The 21,714-nt window shown below is 39.6% G+C and overlaps 1 protein-coding gene across 3 annotated transcripts in view; it reads left to right on the forward strand.

Moving 5' to 3' along the window:
• Nucleotides 1–13,829, forward strand: part of MCM9 (minichromosome maintenance 9 homologous recombination repair factor) — a 49,011-nt gene extending 35,182 nt beyond the window's left edge. For all 3 annotated transcript variants that reach the window (XM_087774624.1, XM_087774625.1, XM_009460847.2), the window contains 5 exons: nt 1,953–2,155; nt 3,130–3,333; nt 4,832–4,914; nt 9,522–9,667; nt 11,773–13,829. In XM_087774624.1, coding sequence (XP_087630750.1) covers nt 1,953–2,155; nt 3,130–3,333; nt 4,832–4,914; nt 9,522–9,667; nt 11,773–13,339 — 2,203 coding nt within the window. In that variant the 3' untranslated portion in view covers nt 13,340–13,829. The remainder of the gene's footprint in view (nt 1–1,952; nt 2,156–3,129; nt 3,334–4,831; nt 4,915–9,521; nt 9,668–11,772) is intronic.
• Nucleotides 13,830–21,714: the final 7,885 nt, after the last annotated feature.

Consider the following 21,714-nt stretch of genomic DNA (forward strand, 5'->3'; position numbering starts at 1 on the left):
GAGGTTGTAAGTGATCAGAATAAATACATACCCTCTTTACTGCTGGGTTTTCAAACTACCACTGTAGACCAGGGCACTTTCCTAAGAAGACTTGGTGTTCTTTTTCTTGCTCTTTGCTGTGAGTGGTCATGATAATCATATGTGAAATGAGGAACTTTGTGAAATTTTTATGGGGGGACCTCATTTCTCCAAAAGCCAGTAATACTGCATGGCAACGAAAGAAAACCAAGAGATTTCCAGGCTGCTGAATTTTATATGTTGGGCATGGCATAAATATAAACTCCTGCTTACTTTCAGTTCCTTGCTTTCTTTTTTCAAGTAGCGTGTGTTCAAATCTGCTACTTCCCCCCCTGCTACTTTGATCTTTGAGCTTAAATCTCATTCTGTCAGTCATATGCAGCTCTTGTTCAGGCCCAAATCATTTCCTGGCAGGTACTGCTGAAATCTCTGCTGCTCAGAAGGCATCAGCCTTTCCACATTCCTCCTTGTCACCTTCAACTCAGCTCTTGCTCCAATCACATCTTCTTGGCTCCTCTAACTGATCATGTCCGTCCTTTATTCTGAGCATCTCCACTGAAGCTCTCTTTAGCCTTTTTGGTTTTATGCCATTTTGAACTCCTTTAGGTGCTTCATAACTCAGCTCCTTTCTGCCTCTTTCTTCTTTGGGATTTTGCTGAACATTTTGCTGTTGCCTGTAAGACAGATCTAATGCATCTTATTTTCCTTATGTCATGTCAAGGATTTTAGCCATACTATGCTGTATGTTGAAAACGGCCATGAATTTGCCTGAATTTACCCATTCATCATAAAAATACCTTCTAAAGTGGTACTTTTTCTCCCAACTCAATTCTGATGCATCCCCTGTAAATACGCTAGGCAGACAGCGGACAAGTAATGCCACTCTCACCAGGGAGATTACTGGCCTTTGCCAGTAATCCAGCTGGGGACAAATATTTGGAGTCAATATGTGGTCTTATCTACGTAGTAAGATAGTGACATATTTTAGCCGGGTTCCTTTGTTGCAGTTGGTTGGGTTTTGTAAACCCCAAAACACAGTTAGTTTGCTAACTTGCACATACAGCCTCAGTTGCACACTTTTAAGGACTATGTCTAATGAGGATTTTTTGAGTAGTAACTTAGCACAGATAGGTTAAGCACTTTGTTAATTTAAGGTCTTATTTTGCTGCATGGGAGATTAGAGTTTTTTCTCCACTGGGTATAAGCTAATAGAAGATCTGTGGTCCTTCCTCTCAGTTACAGAACTTTGGACGTGAGGCAGCAGTCAACTCAGGAGCTGACTAGAAATAGCTCAGTGACAAACCAAAGTTAGAATACTTCTGCTGCTGCCTTAACTGAAAGGATTACATTTGGACTACTAGAATAAAAATAATCTCTCCCCACATTTAAAAACACATGCCAGGATAGCATGGTTAAGAGATGAAAACGGCTATTTCCCTGGAGAATCAGTTGATATGACTGCTGTCATTGCTTGCTTGGGGTCATATTCATAACATGTTTACACACAGGAATAAAACATACATTTATATTACATTTTATTGTGCTTTCTTAAAATGTGAATTAAGCTAAAATGTTACTTTCCGTCATTAAAAAGTGTTTCTCTACTGTGTAAATCAGCAAAAATCTTCTGAAAAATGGTTTTTACCAGTTAAGGACCCAGCTGTATCTAGAGATTAGTCATGGCAATATTGCTTAGTTACTTTTGGTATCCTGATCACTGTCTTTCTGTCTAGTTGCTATTCTCTGACTGAGAAATGCTGTATATATAGTATATATTAATTAATACAATAACTGTGTATATTGTTTTGCTGTTATGGTCTTTCACGGTAAGATATGCTCTTTATAACATAAGAACGTGATAATTTTTAACACTTTGGAGTCATTTTCCCTACCCAATTTAATTCAACAATAACGTTCACCATACTTTTCTCTAGCTTGGTGTGCAAGCTTAATACAAGGACAACTATCCTGGCAGCAACAAACCCAAAAGGCCATTATGACCCTAATGAGTCTGTCTCTGTCAACATAGCTCTTGGCAGTCCCCTGTTGAGCAGATTTGACTTGGTCTTAGTATTGTTAGATACAAAGAACGAGGAATGGGACCGCATCATTTCATCCTTCATCTTGCAAAATAAAGGTAAGAGTAGTCTTTTTAAATTATAAGGAGGGTTTGGTTTGTTGTTGTTGTTGTTTTTTTAATTTCCCCACCTTTCAGTCTAGTTTGTTATTCTCGAGTCTTTCATATTAATCAGTGTTTACATTTTTGTTACAGTAGTTTCCTGCGGTATGGTTGTTTTTCAAGTAGGAATAAGAGATTGCTAATTAATTAATAGGGGTGAGATGAGAACACTATACTTTTACTCTATGATCATTTACAAGAGATTACAGCCCAGACTGCTCAGTAAGTGGATAGTTCCCATCTTGTGCCTTTACCTTGCTTGATGTGCAGATCCTACACAGCGTGCAATTGTACATGCTGTTAATGGGAAACTTAATTCAGACAGAACAAATCTGAGCTGCATGTGCTGCAGGGCTCAAAGGGTGAACAGTAGTGTTCCCTACGAGGCGTTCTGTGATCCGGAATTAGGGGAGGCAGTGTGATTTGATTTTAACCAGCCCCTTCTCCATCCACTTCAGGAACATGGCTTTGATCCCCATCGGGGAAGAACTGGTTAGAGGAAACTTCTTCAGCTAGCTTCCTTCCCTTCCGAAAATGTTTCCCGCAAAAACTGTTCAGAATATGGCAGGTAGCTTTTGGTTCCTACAAAGTAGGTAAAAGGGCCAGAGGCGGTACCTACATTCATGTAGCGTTTTACATTTTAAGGAATACTAGAGCACTTAGTACTGACTGTACCATCTGGTGGGCAGTGAGTCTGACAGCAGTTCTGTTGAAATCACTGGAGGTTTTACTGTGGATTTTGATAGGGGAGGGATTGGATGGTGTATAAGATTCCACACTGGAATTTGACCAAGTCCTTGAGGACAGACAACCCAGTATGCCCCAAAAATACAGTAATGTGTCTTGGATAGTCACTTGTCTATTTAACAGAAGTTCTTAGGAAAAAGCTTCATGTCTGTTGTAAAATTACTGACTAGGCAGTTGTTATGCAGGTTGCCCAAGCAAATCAGAAAAGCTCTGGAGCATGGAAAAGATGAAAACCTACTTCTGCCTTATAAAAAGTATACAACCAAAATTGTCTGAGGAGAGCAACCTGATCCTTGTACGCTACTATCAAATGCAGCGTCAGAGTGACTGCAGAAATGCTGCTCGAACTACCATTCGCTTGTTAGAGAGTTTGATACGCCTTGCAGAAGGTAAGGCCGTGGCAATTTTATTTTTAGGCTAACAATTAACCTTTATAAAATGAATAGGTCAGGAATATAATTATAGCCAGTAAGCAGAGTAGCAGCTTTTCCATAGAGGCAGGGATAGGTGATTCTTGTATTGTGTTATCTTTCTAATCTGAAGAGGCTTGGGGTTGGAGATTTTGAATATGGGAAAGGGTGTTATATTTAGATTATCAAAATCAGTTTTAATTTTGCCATTCTCACATCCATAATAAAAACTGAAACCACTGGAAGAAATCACATTCGAGATAAAAATGTCAGAAGTTATGTGTCTTTATGAAAAGCAATCTCAGGATTTATTTTACTTCATTTGAGTCCTGGGTTGCCATCCTACTCAGACTGAGGAAAGGTGTCAAATATTTGCTTCTATCCTAAAATTAATGTAACATCAAAAATAACACATTTTTGTTTCCTGAAATATCAATAATCAAGTCTGCATTTTGCAATAGGACTTCAACATTTCCAACTCTGAGTTGAAACCATATTTCATTTCTAAGAACAAAACCAAAGGAAGCAGTAGGTGTTTGTCTTAACATGATTTTGTTTTATAAAGTAGCGTATCAACTATTCTCATGATGAATTTGAAAGAATGTACTGTATTTTTGTATAACAATTATAAATGGTCTTTATGCTTTTATACGTCAGTCAGCAAGGTAGTGCTTCCTGCATCAGATGTTTATATTTTGTTCTCCATTTTGGGGGAAAAATTATTTAAAGGAAAGACATTCCTAACTTTTAGGGATTCACATGTTATTTTCACATTCAGCGTTTTTTCCATTCTTATGCGTTCACATGATTGGGGCTTTTAGTAGCATTTTGTTCTTTCAAAGTATTATATAGATGGTATTAATTAACCTGTCTTTCTCTTGCTGAATAAGAACTGTGTGTGTTTCCACAGCCAATTAGGAGGAGAGCTTCATGTGGTAAATTATTTGCATTCTATCCATTTACAAAAATCAGTTTTGTTTTGCTAACTTAAGAAAGGAAAGGAAGAAAAAATGAAGCTATTGTGGAGAAAAGCATATTAAATAATAATAAAGTAGTGACACAGACCAGTTAGAAGAAATCAAATCTTTTCTGACCTGTGATGAAAATTAGACTTAATTTTTTACTTTATGGTGAGGACATGTACCTATATAGATAGGGATGTTTCATATCACACTCTTTGTTGTGATATCCAGCACTTTACATTTTTTAACTCTAGCATTTTGAGCATCTTTATTCACACTGTCACTCTAACTGGAATCTGGAAGTCATATTACATTCTTTACTAGTAAAACTAAGCCTTCCAATTCCTGTTGAAATTGACACTAAAATCAAAAGGGTTATATTCATGTTTAAGTTAGGCGCATACACAAGTGTTTGAAGAGCTGAAGAAATGAAGAAATATCCTGTCCCTTCTAGTGCAAAAAAATTGCTTTTTGACTTCGGTAATGCTTGTTTTATGCCCATTTATTTTTGATAGCTCATGCCCGGTTGATGTTTAGGGATACTGTGACTTTGGAAGATGCTGTAACTGTGGTATCAGTGATGGAATCCTCTATGCAGGTAAGGTTTCTTGCAGACATTGTCATTGCTGCAACACCACATTTGAGGGATTCAGTTTATCATGTAGATATATGCCAGCTCCCTTCATCTCTTTGGAGAGGGTTTCATGGACTCATGGAAAGTAGGTCATCGGAGACCTTGACAAGTGATTTTTAGTCCATCTTGATTATTAAAATCCTTAAACAGCAATTACACTGAAAAATCTGGATTGGTGATAAAGGCCTGGTACCTTTTTTTAATAGACTTTTCAGTCTAAGTGAAGTTTTGGCATGCTGTTGACTTTTGGTAATCTACATTTTAAAGACCTTTTGAGCCAGAAATTGTGTCTCTATCGCTGTGTTTAATAGCCTCTGATGAGTTTTTCTTCCATGATGTTATCTTGTCACTCATTAACTAGGTATGAGAGAACCAAATCATTTTTTTTTAACAAGTTTCAAACAGTTGCCAAGACCTACACTTTTTTTGCCACTAGATCATTTTAAAATATGTTGGTGGTGATACCAAAACTCAGAACTTTTGTTGCTGTACACTGAAAATTATGCATTCCAATTATCATGTGGATTTGTGTAATGTTTCTATGTAAAAGGGCATTGAAAAAATATGGAAGGCTAGATTTTAGTTTACTGTAAAGAAAAAGCAACACATTTAGAATTAATAAAAAGGATGTGAATCTGATAGAGGCTTTTTTAATAGAAATGTGGAAAATAATATAGCCACTATTACTTCAAATAGAATATTTTTAAGGGAAATAAATCTTCATGCTTTGGAGTAGAAAAAAAATTACCATAAGCAGATTATCCAAAGTTTTATGCATGGCATTTTTTAGCACATCTGAAATATTTGGGTTTGGCTCTGTCAGAGACGGTGTACTCCACTGCACAGATGACTGGTCTGATTCAAAATGGCATTTCCTATGTTTCTGTATAGGTTGATATGAATATATTCAAATTAAAACAATTTTATATAGCACCTATTAGTTCAATGGACCTTAAAGACCTTTGCAGGAGTAGATATGCTCCTTTTTTGGAGAAGTTCTTCAGGATAGATTCACAGTCACATATGGCAGGTAGGCACTTGTGATCTCCCTTGTTCTTTCAATGAGGGTTGAGAGATTAATTGCAGTTTGTGCCACAGATAGTCTACTGCACAGTGCTGCAAATGGAATTTGTCTCAAAAATACTACAGGGCCTGACCTTATTAAGTAGCAAAAGATTATTTCGCTGTCTGCTGCAGTTCATCTTGCACTGTTTTGAAGAGCTCAGCTTTTCAATGACAGCACTGCATCTAAGTTAAAATAAGAAGCCGTACTAATATATCCAGTTGAAACAGCAGAAGATAACACATAAGTGCTCATTAACTGTAATTAAACCTGTAATTAACTAGATGGGAATTTGATGGGACACCATTTTCAAAGCAATATGGTTTTGGATATAAGAAATCTGAAATATTCAATTTTTTCATAACAGATCAAAAAGTGGAATGTATGTGTATAATAATAATGAATGTGTATTGTCATCTGTGTATCTCTCTACCTCATCAGCACAAATAAATGTAAAAGAATTGTTTTAACTGTGGGTCACTTTTTCATATTTATACAGCCCTGCCCCCAAGGGCTGCAGTTTGCATAACTAGGATCTATCTAATAAGAGTCAGTGAGAAATTTGCCTGAATTGTGACTGCAAAAGGCTACCTGGGAATAGTTGGTATGCTCATCATATTTGCTCCACTCTTCACTTCTTACGAGCAAGTAGGCAAGTGTGTTCATTTTTGTTAGGAGTCTGCAAATTTGAGATCTGCTATTTAAGGCCAAATTTTACTTTCCTCCTGGAAAGTATAAATGAATCACTGAAACAGTTTATTTTTGAAGGTAGTGATTTATTTGTTTTATTTAAAAAAATAGAAGTAACATGCAAAAGTTTATTTTCAGAAATTGTTTCCTTCTCGAGATAAAAAATAACTTTATGTATAGATACAGCCTGTGTTTCCTGCCTAATTGTCAGGCTGTAGAATGAGGTTGTAAATGGGGAAGTACCAGTGTCATTCTTGAAGGACTGGCTGCCTCCTTTCAGCTCAGCAAACGCTGTCTTCAACACTGTCTTTGCAGCTTCTACGAAAAGTCGTATTCTTGCCAGTATAAAATCAAAGTTCACAGTTCTCAGGTCAGTGTTCAGTTATTTCTTGTGAGCCCTCTTGGGAAGGAGGACTATCACATTTTCATCACCAGCCTAGTTCATTGGGTTTTTTTGTTTGTTTTGTCCTCTAATTCATCCTTATTTTTCTCTTTCCTACTTTGTCTTCCTGAGCATATTCTAATCCCCCTGGCTTGATCTTTTCTTTGCCTCATTTCCTCTTTGTTAACATTGTCTCCCTCCTTCTCTTGGTCATGTTTTCGTCCTTGTTTTATTCCTTTTCCAGTCCCTCTCCTTTTACTTTCTTTTTACATTTTGTCTTCCCATCCTTAAGCACTTTTACACCCTTCCTTTCTGCTGACTTTCCCTGTAATACGTTCTTTTCTCTCTCTCTGTTCTAGATCCTCTGCCCTCAGTTCCACAGTGTGTGGATTTGTCATATGGCTACTTTCCTCTCAAAATGATATCTCAGAGGGGCAGAGATCTCAGAGATGTAAGCACCAGCACAGGAATGAAACTTCACAGATATCTTAAATTCAGTCCCATCCCACTTTTTTTTCCCATCCCATCCCATCCCATCCCATCCCATCCCATCCCACTTCCCATCCCCATTTCACACACACACAGAGGACCATTTAAAAGAAAATCGTGATAGTCAAGTAAAGCACTGAAAAGTCAGTGAGGGCAAGACATAATTGTACCGCTTGGGCATGTATCTCAAGATACATAATCATGTATTCCTTTTTTTTCCATTGGATCCCTAAATCACAGGTTGACAATACTCAAGCCAAAAGCAACTATCTGTTGTCAGTGTTTTGGTCAATGTTTTATTACCTGTTGTTCTAAAGGTAGAATTCTCAATTTCTTGATGTGTTTTTCTGTGGAATTCATGTCCAGCATATTTGAGTATTTCAGAAATATCAATTCACTTATCTTCACGCAGTCCTTGTGAAGTGATGGGTTGGTGCTACTCCGGTTCTATGATCTGGAGCTGAATTATGCACAATCCAGAAGAAACTGTCCACTGGAGCATACCCCCTGAGAGATGGTTACGGCCCCGGTTTCAGAGCAGTAGCCCTTTGAGTGTTTGAGCACACTTCCTGTTGACTGCAGTTTCCTTCTGTGCACACACCAGTCAGGCTCCCAGTTACAGATTTATCGCCTTTCAAAACCTTTGCTTAACTGGCTCATTCTGAACCACAAGAACTGCAACTTAGCGTCAGAGACAGAATCTAGTTCTCCTTGGCTGCTTTTAACTGTCCTAACCAAGAGACTGGACTTTCCTTTCTACAGTCCCTGCTTTATTCACTATGAACCTTCCAGTCCTTGAAACAAATACGGCAGAGATGTTCTACAACAACCTTTTCCATGGCTACAGACTAATGCTTCTACGTCAAACAGATCTGTCATGTTCCTGAAGTGATCTGTGAAAAAAAACCCAAGTGATAACGTCAACGGGATGCATTAATGGTTGCATAGACAGCCTTAGTTTTAGCACTGTGTAGTTTTAGAGGGCTTTAATTAGCTACCAGAATGTTCTTTCAATGTAATTTTTTTTTTTTAAATTATAACATTTCAAAATGGAAGAACCAGAAATTGCCACAAATGAAAATCTGTGGTCCGTGTGATGCCGTATGTAGCAATTTCTGATTCTAGAGACTCTCCTGACTTTCGCTATTGCTCTCACAGCACATGATACGCATCTTGTTCATTAGTTGTATTGAGCTTTATCGATTAGACAGGAGTAGTAAATGCTAGGTAATCTGTGGCAAAATAGAGGGTTTGTGGTGTGGGTTTTTTTTTCCAAAGAGCAATTAACTACAGAGCTATTCTAGATTACTTGATGTGGAACAAATCACTTTGTGCAGATGCTCTGTTCCGAATAAAAACTACTTCATTTCTCACAAGGCACAGCAGAATTGTCCCAGATTAAAATCACTTGTTCTCTGGAATTACTGCTGAATAGTTAGTTACTCTTAAAGAGCTATTCAGAAATATTTTTGCCGGTCAATTTACCCCGTGTTGACAAGCCTTAATACCCAGGTCTTTCCATTTAAATAATTAGGCAAAGCTAATGAAAACTTTTAGCAATCGGAACTCCTTCAGTTATGAAAGTGTCTCACACGGGCAGAATTTTTACAAGGTATTTGGAAAACTTCTTTAATCCTAATCTCCATTTTTAGTCACGATGTTCTCAATGGAAGTGGACTTCCCATTTTTTGTATAAATAAAAATAAACCAGTACAAGTAAACTGCAGGCTTGATCATATAATTGCTTTATGTGTATGAGCAACTTTGCCTGTGTGGGCAGACCTAATAGGATTATTTGTGTGAATACAGTTACTCAATGAATATTTGCTACCTTGAGCTTTAAAATATTTAAGGGAGAATTTTGTATAAAATGGTCTCTGCTGTTTAAATTTGGTGCTGAATAATAAAGATAACTTCCTATTTTTTTTAATCTCTTTGGTGATATAGGGGGGTGCACTTCTCGGAGGCATCAATGCCTTACACACCTCGTTTCCAGAAAATCCAATGGCACAGTACCGAACACAGTGTGAACTCATCTTGGAGCGACTGGAGCTGCAGGATCTTCTGCACAAAGAGCTACAAAGACTTGACAGGTTGTAATATGCAGAGTAACAAAATAATTCAATAGCAAAAAAGAATTGTTTGACAATAATATCTGGAGAGGGTCTAAAAATAGAATCTGACATTGGGAAGGGACTTGTTCTTTAGAGGACATGGATAAGCAGGGAGGTTGTTTTAAAGTAGCACTCAGAGGTCACCACAAGATCATTTCTCTCTGGGTTATGGAATTTACAAAGAATTTAAGGCCATTTTAATCAGTTCCCAACTCATATATCAATTCTATGCTCATGTAAGTTTCAGCGGAGCTTCTTAGGGTCAAAATGCCAGATTCTGTAGCTGAGCAAATAATTTTATATAACCTTTTGTTACTTGCTTGGTAAAATAGAGCAGATCTGCTTCGGTTTTTTTAAGCCTTCTTTTGTGTTGGGCTTGTCAGGATCCTTCCCTTTCTGTTAATGGAAAATACAAGCCTGAATCAAAGTTCTGTTCTTTTAAGTGATTTTTCTTTTTTACACGCTGGAATTTTCACTGTCTCTTCTCTAGTTTTCAGCTCACTGCAATAATCTTTGGAAAGTCTATTTGCTGTTATTAATAGAAAACTTTTAACGTACTGAGGCTGAGAGGAAAACACTAGGATTGGAAGGAAATAAAATAGAAAAAAAACTAACATTTGTTTCCTGAAATGAGATTAGGCTCTAAAGAAACTTGTAGTTTCTTATTGTTAAAGGAAGATAAAAGATTAATGTTATCGAAGCTAATGGAATAAGAACAGCTGGGAAAATACACTTTTTCCTTTAAATATTTTTCAGACTTATTTTGTAACTTACAGTAAAGAAAGACATCTTAAATAACCACAGAGGCAATAAAAGCAGATGAAAGTGGGGTATCTCCAAGACAGACAAAAGCTAGTTTTAAAACAGAGGTGTTCATAAGGGATCATAGAAATGTAGGATGGGATGGGAGATCAAATACAAAGACAGGATCAGGTCTGTGTTTGATGCTTCTGGCAGGGGCTTGTGTTATCTGCTCCAAAGGCCTTCTAATGAAGAGGATTTTCCATTGCCATTGGGTAGTCTTTTCCATTATTGCTCCATTCTGATGCTCATAAAGGTTTTCCCAATATCCCACTGAATCCCCTATGCTGCAAATTAAGCCAATTTCTTTTTCTCTGCCTCTTAAGCAGCTTAGAGAGTACTAAATGAATGTCCTCTTTAAAACAACCTATTCTGTATTAGCAGACTTGTCCCATGCATTCCCCTAAACAATATTTGAATGAAGCAAGCATGTATCTTTCAGCCCTTCTTGATGAGTCAGATCATTTCTGCTACTTTCCATGAAAATTTTAAGAATAAGCATATTAGTAAATGATGATAATAATGATTCTGAAAAATACATGTCAATGTAGTGTTTTCTCTGTCATATAGCAGAGGAACTGTTTATAATGCATAGGAATCATTTCACCTACACTAATGCAGTCACTCTGGGGACAGAATGTGGCTGTTCTTCTCTCATGGTTAGAATCACTATTTAGCAAAAAGTAGAATGCTGTGTCCCTTGGAAATTACATGTTTGGGTACAAGAGACAGAATATCAGCTATACTGAGATTGCAGGGAACCCTCATTCTAGCACCTCTGTTGTTTTGGAGGGCCCTGAGAATATTAACAGCCACAAACAGTGATAATTAAGTTTTATAGGTGATCCGAGATGCTTTCAACTCTATCGTGTGGAGTTTTTGATGTGTTGGGTCCGTAGTGATTGTGAGAGAAAACTACCAGCAACCACTATCCCAAGTAATACCTAGATTTTCCATTCTGATAACTTGTTTGAGGCTTTGCCTTGCTCAGGATAAAATCTAATGAGGTTCCTGTTCTAGAAGATTTGCTTACAGAATATGTAATCCCTAAGGCACTCTAGCAAGTAGTGCAAAGCTGGCTGTTTGGGGTTTTGGGGTGGGTTTTTTTGTTTCCCAAGGAAATGAAGTTTAGGTGGTTGCTTTCTCTGTCCATCTGCCTGTCTTCTACTGGGGACACTAAATTCTGCTACTTGCTGTAGAAGGTGCTGAAAGATCACAGGCTGCAACACCAGTGTTTGGAGCTATATGTGAAACTTAATAATGCAGTTTTGTTCATTCCATAGATTACAAAAGGAAAATTCATGCCAGCTGCAGCCTGAGGAGACAAGTTTCAGTACTACTACAGGATGCTTGAACAAGGATACATTTGAGCAGTCAAAGCAAATGTCTCAGTCAGAACCTTCGAATCAACAAGAGAGTAACTCCAGGCCACAGCCTTCTTTGCCCGAAGGCAACTGTGAAGGGGATATATATCTAGAACCCTTATGCAAGCCGGCAGATAGTAATAACAAAAATACAAAAAACTTAATTGAACATAGTAAGAGAGGTGATGATGGCAGCCTGGCATGGTTTGACAGCCTGGAAGAGAGCAACACTGATCCTGAAGAAACTTTACAGAAAAAGTCTCCAGTGTCCAAGATATCTCCAAATAACTTGGCTTCAAAAACCCTGCGTAAAGCATCCTGTTCTGAAGAAAGAAGTGCTTCAGTACCGAGGAAGGGAAATGGAACGAGAGAGTCACTAGCAACTGTGAATCCACATACTCCTTTGGAACAGGACAAAGGTTCCAAGATAAGCAGGAAAAGGACTGAAGAACACAACTGTTCTTCAGAAGCAAATATTCAAGACCCAGCATCACCAAGTGCTAGTGTGCAGGATTCAGTTATTACGCAGCGGGTTTCTAAAAGCTTGCAGAGACTGCACACGGAGAAGTCACATGGATTCTTTACAAGTACACAGGACCCCGAGGCAAAGGCGCTTCCTTCAGTGTTACCTGTGTCTGGCCTGCCAGATCTTTCAAGTGATGCAGATTCTGTGCTAGGGGAGGAAATGAACAGCGTATCTGTAGCAGCAAAAACTGCAACAATTTCCATGAGAAAACGAAGTAAAGATCAAGTAGTGAAGGAAACAAAGGTAGTAAGTTCCCATGAGCCAGAAATCCTTGACAGTGAAAGTCCTCCAGCAGCTAAACTAGCTAAATTTTCTTTCAGACCAAGGACAAAACTTGATCATTCCTCAGAGAAGAAAAATGAAGAATTTTCTCTTTTTCAGAGTGAAACTATTTTTAAGCCTGGAGAGCAGCTCCAGGGAGAGCAGCTGCCAGAAGAATGCTGCCCCTCTGAGAAATCCAAGATGACATTGACTCGCTTAGGAAAAAATAGTTTGGAAAAACAATCGATTGATAATAAAGGGAGAGAAGAGCAGCAGAGTCAGGCCTTAGGGAAAGAGATCAGAGGAAGCGCAACAGTACGCTCTGATGTCAGTTTTGATGCCATGTCGTCTCCACTCACTGAAAAGAACAGGGAGGGAGAGAAGAAGCTTGGTGGCCCAAGCACAGGGAAGGTGGGCTCCAGCACATTAGCCAAACTGTCGACATTCTCCTTTGCATCACGTCCCGAGTCAAAATTGGAAACCTCACCGACCACTAAGATTGCCACTAACAAGGAAAGCCATAGCCCATTGCTGAGGGTGCACGTGAGCAATCCTAGCAGAAGGAAGAGTTTTGCATTGGGAAATGCTAGTAAAGCCAGTGTGGTCGCACAGAAATCTCTCTTCTCGATAGCAGAGCTAGATGATGCTACGTTAGAGTTTGATTGGGATGAAGAGGTTAGGAAAATTCCAAGCACGTAACATGTATATCCTCCAAATTCCTTAACATACAGTTCTTCTGAATCTCCATCCTTCTATCAGTTGTATCCATAGTTTACAAAGCATTTAAAAATAATCATACTGGGCCTCTGCTGATACTAATGAACATACTTTCTTTAAGGGCTGTATACTTTATACTGCAGGCCTGATGTGGCTTTTAGTTTTTTAAACTCTTCTCAAGACTACTTATATCAGTTGACTGTTTTGATTGACCCAATGTAACCTGAAGACTTGCATGGTTATGTTCATCTATCCAGAGTATAGTGAATCTTGCAGAAGAGCAGGCTTAATTGACTGTTATCCTTTATTTCATGTAACGGTTTGAACTATACGTGATTCAGATTGTCCTTCCAAATGACTATGCCACTTTAGAAAAATTATGATACTAAAGCTATGTCATTATATTTCGTTTATCTATATATGCTGTTTGTCTCAGCATAGTTAGCAATATTGTGATTTATCATCATGCTGTGGTAAGTATTTCTGTATTATCAGTATCATGACAATTTTGCTTCATCTCTGGCTACTGTGCTCCTTGTCACACTGCTGATGTTGAAGACATGGATCAAGAGCTTTTTGTTTCTGTTCTTTTTAATTTCAATTTTAAATACACTGGTTCAGGTATCTGTGTCTGTATTCTGTGTCATTTTATCAAAACCCAACTCGGTAATAAACATACAATTCTTCACTGCAGAGAGAACAATTTCAGGTGATTGAATGGGAGTCCTCAGTAACCAGGGTAACTTTAATGCAGGCATTAAGCCCTGGCATATAAACTGCACTTCAAACCTAGCAGCATGGTGAAGAGCTACCCTAGTGTAGCTTGGTTCTGACTCAAATAATGTTTACTTGACTATTTTAATTGTGATTGAGTTTTACTGCATCTGATATGGAGTTCATCTTCTGTAGCATTCTGCATCCTATGATGTCATTCATTTGTCTAATGGGAAATTAATCTACTAATGCATTACATGTTTACAGAGAAAGGTAAGCCTTAAATTTCTTTCAGTGACTTGCCTGGTATGTTTCTTCTGTGTTTGAATTCTCCACAGAATATTCTTGTTATTACCTGCAAGGTAAACAGAGAATGGAGTGGTTGCTTACGGCACAGTAAATCCTTTGAGAAGCTTGCTAGCACAAAGAAAAAAGAAAAAAAAAGAAAAAAAGAAAAAAAAAAAAGAAAAAAAAAGAAAAAAATCTCTCTTGATTTGCTTAAATTTAGAAGTAGCTCCCTTGAAACCAGGTGAGTTAAAATACTGTACAATTTCAGAGAATAAGGGAGTGTGAGGCCCAAGTACTCTGGTGTGATACAGTGAAATGAGAACAGTAATTATAGTAGTTGGCTTACCATTAAGAGTTTGGGGAAAATGACAGAAACATTACTATCCAGACTGATTGTGTGGTAGTTTCTCCACTGGAAACATGACATCAGTCAAAAGAAGTGGAATTTATCCACCTCCCTCCCAGAGCACAGAGCCACCCCTTCCTGTTCCTTCTCACAAAGACCTACACCAGGGTGAGGGTGACCTGCACTCATCATCCCACTGCCCGTGAAAATCAGAAGTTTCCTACAGGATGCTGTGTCTACACTGAAACTGGAGAAGGGTCAAGAATCCTGGAGCTATTAACATTTATAATGGTCTTCCTGATCGAATTTTCACAGGCCAGCTAAAGGCAGCTTTCCATCACCACTGGAGCTGCATCAGCCCCTTGCATGGTGGCTTCATTTACAATCAAAAATTTTCCTTGCTAGCTGTTTCATTTGATGGATGTTACTAGCTGGCCAGTGCAAAGACAGAACATAGCTACTGGATCCCCATAGTCAAGCACCACGAGCTTTTTTTACCATGCAAAATGATAAAAAAATTAGTCGAGAAATTTCATCCACTGATGCTGGAAATATTTTTTTATTCATCGCTTCCCTATAGATCAGTAGCTAGGGCCTACTCTAATGTAATTTGCTCTGTAAAGTTATGTGATGAACTGCTCCCAAGAACTGCAGGACCTTTTCCTAAATATTCTTTTGTGGAAGGCTGGTTGACTTTCTTCCCTCTGCCCAGTGGAAATTAGAACTCTCTTGAAATCAGCGGAGCTGTAGTGGCACAAAATTGAGGTGAAAGTCAAGCTCAAAATTTCCTTCATATTCTCCATGCTTACGCGGTGGTTCTGTTTTTTCTGTTCTGCTTGTTTCAAAGTTGTTGCACTGTAAGATCTGCCTGAGGGCCAGGGAAGCCACACAGTGAAGCAGAGCAGCCGTGTTTCAGGAAAGCGGAAATGCCAGGTAATGCAGACAGCTATCTTTCTTCCCTACTGATGAAACGTGAAGTCTCATGAAGCAAGGGAATGCCCAGTTAGCAACAACTGTGCGAACTGGGCGCTCACATTCTCATGGTGTCCTCAAACCTCTGCGTAGATCATTGCAGCTGAGTAAATGGAAGATAATTAAACCAAGTTTAGTTTTTCATAGATGAAAAATGTTTCCTCTGATGCAGTAAAACTCAGCCTAGAATACTGAGGTACTGTACGTCCCACAGCTTTTCCAGTCATACAGTACTAATCACATTTGTGGTACAGTTCAGCAGTTTGGCTGATAAAATACTGCTAGATCCCTTTTTTTTATTATTAATCTGTTTTGAGTTGAAATCTACAGTTTAACTGTTACTTTAAAGCCCAGTCAGCAGAGCCATGAGCAAGTTGGCAACTTGCTGGAGACTGGATCTCTTAGGATCGGCTACCTGATGTGCCCAGCCCCTGGGGTACTCAACCAGTTCTGTATACTGCTGGACCTTGGGGATACGTCCTTCCATTGCCTTAGAACAGTACAACCAAGCAAGGTATGTGTATTGAGATATCTGAACTTGGAGGAGGCTAAGTGTATGAGCCCTTCTGCAGGCCTGCTGAAATTCCCCAACAGCAAGAGGGAAGTTGCAGCAGCTTCCATTGCAGTGTGCCTGGAAAGGGCCCCTAATGCTTAGCAGAGAAGAAAACCGGGAAGGATAAAGAAATACTGTGGCATCTGAGCTCCTGCTTAACGTGGACAAATTTGCCCCCTTAAACCAAGGTTTTCACTAGTGAGTGCAAACTCTGTACATTCATTCTTTAATGGGCACCATTTGCAAGGCCTGATTTCCAGGTGTCCTGAGTACTTAACAGCTGAAGCTTGAATCAATGAGACGTGTAAGGTGCAGTGTAATTGTAATTCTGCTCTTCGGTCTTCATCTCTCTCGTATTCCTGGTTGTGAAATGGCCCCTGGAAGAAGAAATGGTAATGAGTGGTCTCACTTAAGATACCTTGTGTTCTGGGGGTAGAGGAAACAAGAAAGTGATACAGGTTCACTCCCCTTCTTGCTGAGGACACCTGAGAACCTAAGACCTCCCACATTTTAACACCCGTCTTTACTAGACTGCAAGTCAAGCTTGCATCCCTCAAAACAATACCTTTGAGCACATCAGGACAAATTTGATAATGCCCAGGAGACTTGTCTAGATCAGTGAAGACATTTTAATTGTCTACAGAGTTACGCAGCCCTGAAAAGAGTATGGCTCGGTTGCCATCTACCACTCAGATGTAATTTAGGTATCTAAATCCAAACACATACTGTGGAATTTGGACAGAGTGAATTCTCTCATTCAATGTAGTGTCTTAATGGTTAATAATCTTTGAGGAATAATATGTTAGGTAGTATATCAGTAAAAAGAAAGTTATCAGTAAAAAGAAAGTTATCTGAGGACATGGACCTGTTGGAGAGGGTCCAGAGAAGGGCCACAAAAATGATCAGAGGGATGGAGCGCCTCTCTTATGAGGAAAGGCTGAAAGAGCTGGGGTTGCTCGGCCTGGAGAAGAGAAGACTGCGGGGAGACCTTGTTGCGGCCTTTCAGTACTTAAAGGGGGCTTATAAGAAAGATGGGGACAGACTTTTTAGCAGGGCCAATAGCGATAGGACAAGGGGTAATGGTTTTAAACTAAAAGAGGGTAGATTCAGACTAGATATAAGGAAGAAATTTTTTACAATGAGGGTGGTAAAACACTGGAACAGGTTGCCCAGAGAGGTGGTAGATGACCCATCCTTGGAAACATTCAAGGCCAGGCTGGATGGGGCTCTGAGCAACCTGATCTAGTTGTAGATGTCCCTGCCAATTGCAGGGGGATGGACTAGATGGACTTTAAAGGTCCCTTCCATCCCAAAGCATTCTATGATTCTATGATTCTATGATTCTATGATCTCTTCAGATTCCCCAGATTAGAAGTAGTCAGTGTATTGCTTTATGAGAAGGAACTATGCTTCTTTGTTGAACAGAAGTTTTTGAGATCTGAGGGATCTGCTTCTCTCTTTTGTATAACAAGAAATGGAACAGAAGCCAAAAGGAATCAAGGATGGATACTGCAAACTCGAGTCACTGAGGTCACTCTGCCTGGAGGGCCACTTGGGCAGCTTTGTTTCCCAGTTAGAAGCAAAGAAGAGGAGGCACAGGGACATTCTATTCGTCTTGCAGAAAGGCCCATCTTTTCTATACTAGCAGAAAAAAGCACTGTTGTTCTTTCAAACTCTGCCTGCAAAGAGGTCCTAGTCACCCAAGTGTGTTGAGTAAGTAACCAAAGAATAAATGTGGAAGAGCAGATACCACTGAGATCTCTCCCTACCAGACCAGTTGAAATACTACTGTTGTGGTATTGCTTCTGATTCATAGCGTGAATTCAAGAGAAATGAGAAGCACACAGTAATGAGAAAATGATACCTGCTGCTGATTTACTCTCTCCCTCACTGTTGCCATTGCTACAGAACCCGTTTATCAGTGCCTCGGCAGGGAACATGGCTAACTTCTTTCCTTCCTCTTTTTAAACCAACTTCCCCCACAAACAAGCGTATGTTTTAATGGTTTTTGAGTGCTACAGTAGTCCAGCAATGGGAAGATTTAATCCATTATGGCAGTGGCAGTCTGCTGGGCTAACCTGCAGATGAATTTCCTCTGCGAGCACTTTGTGCAGTCAATGGGCAGATGAGTCACTTCTGCCAGCCTCCCTTCCTGGCCAGGCACCCAGCCATTATCTCCTTCATGTTTAACATTTGCCTCTCTGAGTTTATGATCTAAGAATATAAAAATATGTCTAATGTGTCTTCTCAAGGTGACAATATACAAATGTATATCAAACCGATTACTGTTGAATACACTAGTATTTTATTAAGCTATGTTTTATCTTTATGAGTCTGGTTCATTAAAGGTGAATATATATATGTTGCTCTCATAAAACCCAGTTGAGCCAAACCTTAGAAGTCACTGGTTCTAGCAGCATGTTGATCACATCCTCGTTTGTGAGCAGCAGTGAAATGCTGCTGTTAGATATTCAGTGGCCAGACTCCATTGCCTTGGTTGAAACCAGATTATATCACGTCAGCATGAGACAAGATCACGGTTTTACTGGCAGCTCTCCCATAGTAGTGTTCTGGATGGCCCATGCAGACATCTTGATGAGTCAAAGGGAGGTGGAAAGCAAAAAGCCCAACAATTTAATTATATTTTTATATTGGTAATTTTATTTTTGTGTAAAAAAATGCTTCACCATAATTCTTTTAATCCTCGTGCATGGCAGTTTTCCTGGGGAAGGCACAGCCTTGGCTGATACGAGACCAGACTTAAGTGAGGCCCACACTCCTCCAAAATAGGAGCCCAGGTAGGATATTCTAGACTGTCACGAGGTCACTCTGCTTAGTGCCTGAATCGTTCCCCGTTTGCCAGTACTTGGGAAGGGGGAGCTGTGAGTAATCATTCTCTGTGGTTATGTACATCACTGGTTGTTTTACAGACCTCTCTGATGGCCTGTGTCCTCTCTTCTTTCCTAGCTGAAAAATCTTGCTGAAAGAGGCTTCCTAGGGAGTCTTCCTTTCTACTTCCCATTTACAGAAACAGGCTATCATCGGCCCTGCCCAGGGCTTATTTTACAAGGCAGTATGGCAGAAAGCTGGTTTTCTATCCAATTTTCTTCTAATGTTTTTGACCTCTTTAACTTAACCAGTTACACTATTAAGTTACACTTAATAATCAGTTCCAATCCTTCAGGATCACCTGAAATTCTTCCTAGAGACAGCAAGACATGTGGGTATTTGTTACCTTTCAAGATCTTACAGCATGAGTACGAAGCTGTGGTTCATGACCTTCTTATAGTCCAATCTTGCTGGAGACCATTGGCAATGCTTTATCAGACATGGCCTGCGACTGCTGCTGCTGGTTCCTTACCCTCCCCTTGAGGTGCCTCCTCACCTCCTTCCCTTCCTCCCAGACCCTTCTTGCCTTCTTTCTCTGCAACTCGGGACTGTTTTCACTGCCTGACCCTGCAATGTCAGTGCAGCTCTCCTCAAAACTCCCCTGGAAGTATTGCCCGTATTATCTAAGGCACTTCTGGGGTGGATACCTAGTTCTCAAGCTTGTAAAACAACCTATAATAAGAATCACTTGCCATGTAAACGTCTTACAAAACCAGCCTTCAGTTCTCCCCAGCATTAGGAAATTTTTAGACATGACACAAAAAACGTGGCAGAAGACGAACTGAAAAAGGGAGTATGCGCCATGTGTATCATCAGCTACTCTGCTAACACATTCTTGCGCTGACTGCCAGCTAGTCTTACTCCTGTTTCTATGCTGCTTTTCTTCTAAATAACTAGTAAGCAGAAAAAAGCCCCTACAATGGCTGAGTTTGCTTGTTGCTCATGCTATTCTCAGGACAGTAGTTTAAATGTCATTATTCTTGTCAGATACGTAGATTAACGTGTTAAATATCATAATGTGATGTGCACCAGGATTACTAAACCAAGTGAACTAAAGCCAAAGGCAAAGCAAAGTCAATATAAACTGAACTGAAACTTCTAATTAGCGGATTCAATGTGAACAGATCTCCCAAGTGAGGACATACAACACCACATTCTAGAGGGAATGTATTTATTGATGGGAAGATGAGGTAAACAGAGTTATTAAGTGCTCTGTATTTCATGTGAATGAGGCAATAGCTTCATTAATAATGAATGCTAATTATGTCATCTCCCTTAGGTATCTGGTATGCCTTCACTTATCGATACGTTCCTTCCTGTTAGACAGAAGAATGTTAATAGTTCCGAGCAATAACATTGTCCTTTACTGAGTAAAGAGCACAGCTCTTTTAGAAAAGACTATGAAAATGTTTCTTGTCAAGTTTGATTATTCTGAACAAATATGTGTAATTACAATTGCACACATAATAATTTTATGTGCAATTGTATAACTGAATACACACAATAATATGTGCATAACAAATGAATATTGTGTAATAATGCAAATATTATTGTGCAAAGAAAATGTATTACTGCAATGCACCTTAGGAAGAGATATCCTTTGGAGCAATGACTTTTCAATCCTAACTTGAACTCAATAGTCATGAGAGAGTTAAAATAAAATGATATAAAAAGGCAAGGAAGGAAGTCTACGTGTCATCAAAGTCCCCAACAGAAAAGCTCATACAAGCAAAACCTACATGGCTGCAATCACTCACACGGTGTTGGCATCTTCTAAATAGCAGTTACCACGTCACAAATCACCCTGTTGCTACTGTCAACATTATAACTCCATACTCCCTGGCAACTGAAAGCAGGGGTGAAGAACAGTGGGAGCTGCAAGTTCCCAGACGTAGTCATCTTCCAGGTTCAGCAGCATCCTTATGTTGTTCATCTTCACTGCCAAATACCAGGTGAGCGCTCCACATACTTCCAGAAATGTTACTTGCCTTTGTCCTGAAGTGTTTTCCTTCTCCATTCAAGGCACCTGCTTGCCACAAGCCCTTGTTCATCTGTCACAACAAAACATCACACAGAAGAGAAGCAACACCTCCGTACCTTCAGCGTGAGAGACACTAGTCAGCAATTTGAGCAGCTGCACCTGCAGTTCAGCTTCTGGCCCATCTCGGTGGTCTGGAAGCAATGCCCTGGTTCAAGGAAGCATGCAGCTCCACTCCCACTCTACACTACTAGTAGGACAGAGGCTTTACTCCATTCCCTCTTTCGTGGAGATGTGGAGGTGTAAAAATGCCCGTCTTTGAATGAAAAGGTGTCTACGCGCTAGAGCAATGATTTTTTAAGTTCTTTCAGGTCACAGATTGACCTTACGAACAGAAGGCCAGCTGCTAGGAGAGAGCGCTACCCACTAACAGCTCCACAATCCAACAGGGTGAGCAGCCCGTAGCGGAGAGGAACCCAAAGCAGCACGGGACGCCAGCTGACACAGCCACTCACACATCAGCACAAGCATTAAGTGATGTGCTCCAGACCAGCCTGGAGATCTGGATCGATGCCGCGCTGCCAAGTAAGCAGGCGTGCACAGGTCTGTGCTGAGGA

Source organism: Nipponia nippon, unplaced genomic scaffold (assembly GCF_047370975.1).
Source record: "Nipponia nippon isolate SJK-2023a ecotype South Korea unplaced genomic scaffold, ASM4737097v1 scaffold_4, whole genome shotgun sequence".
NCBI classification, from domain to species: Eukaryota; Metazoa; Chordata; class Aves; order Pelecaniformes; family Threskiornithidae; genus Nipponia; species Nipponia nippon.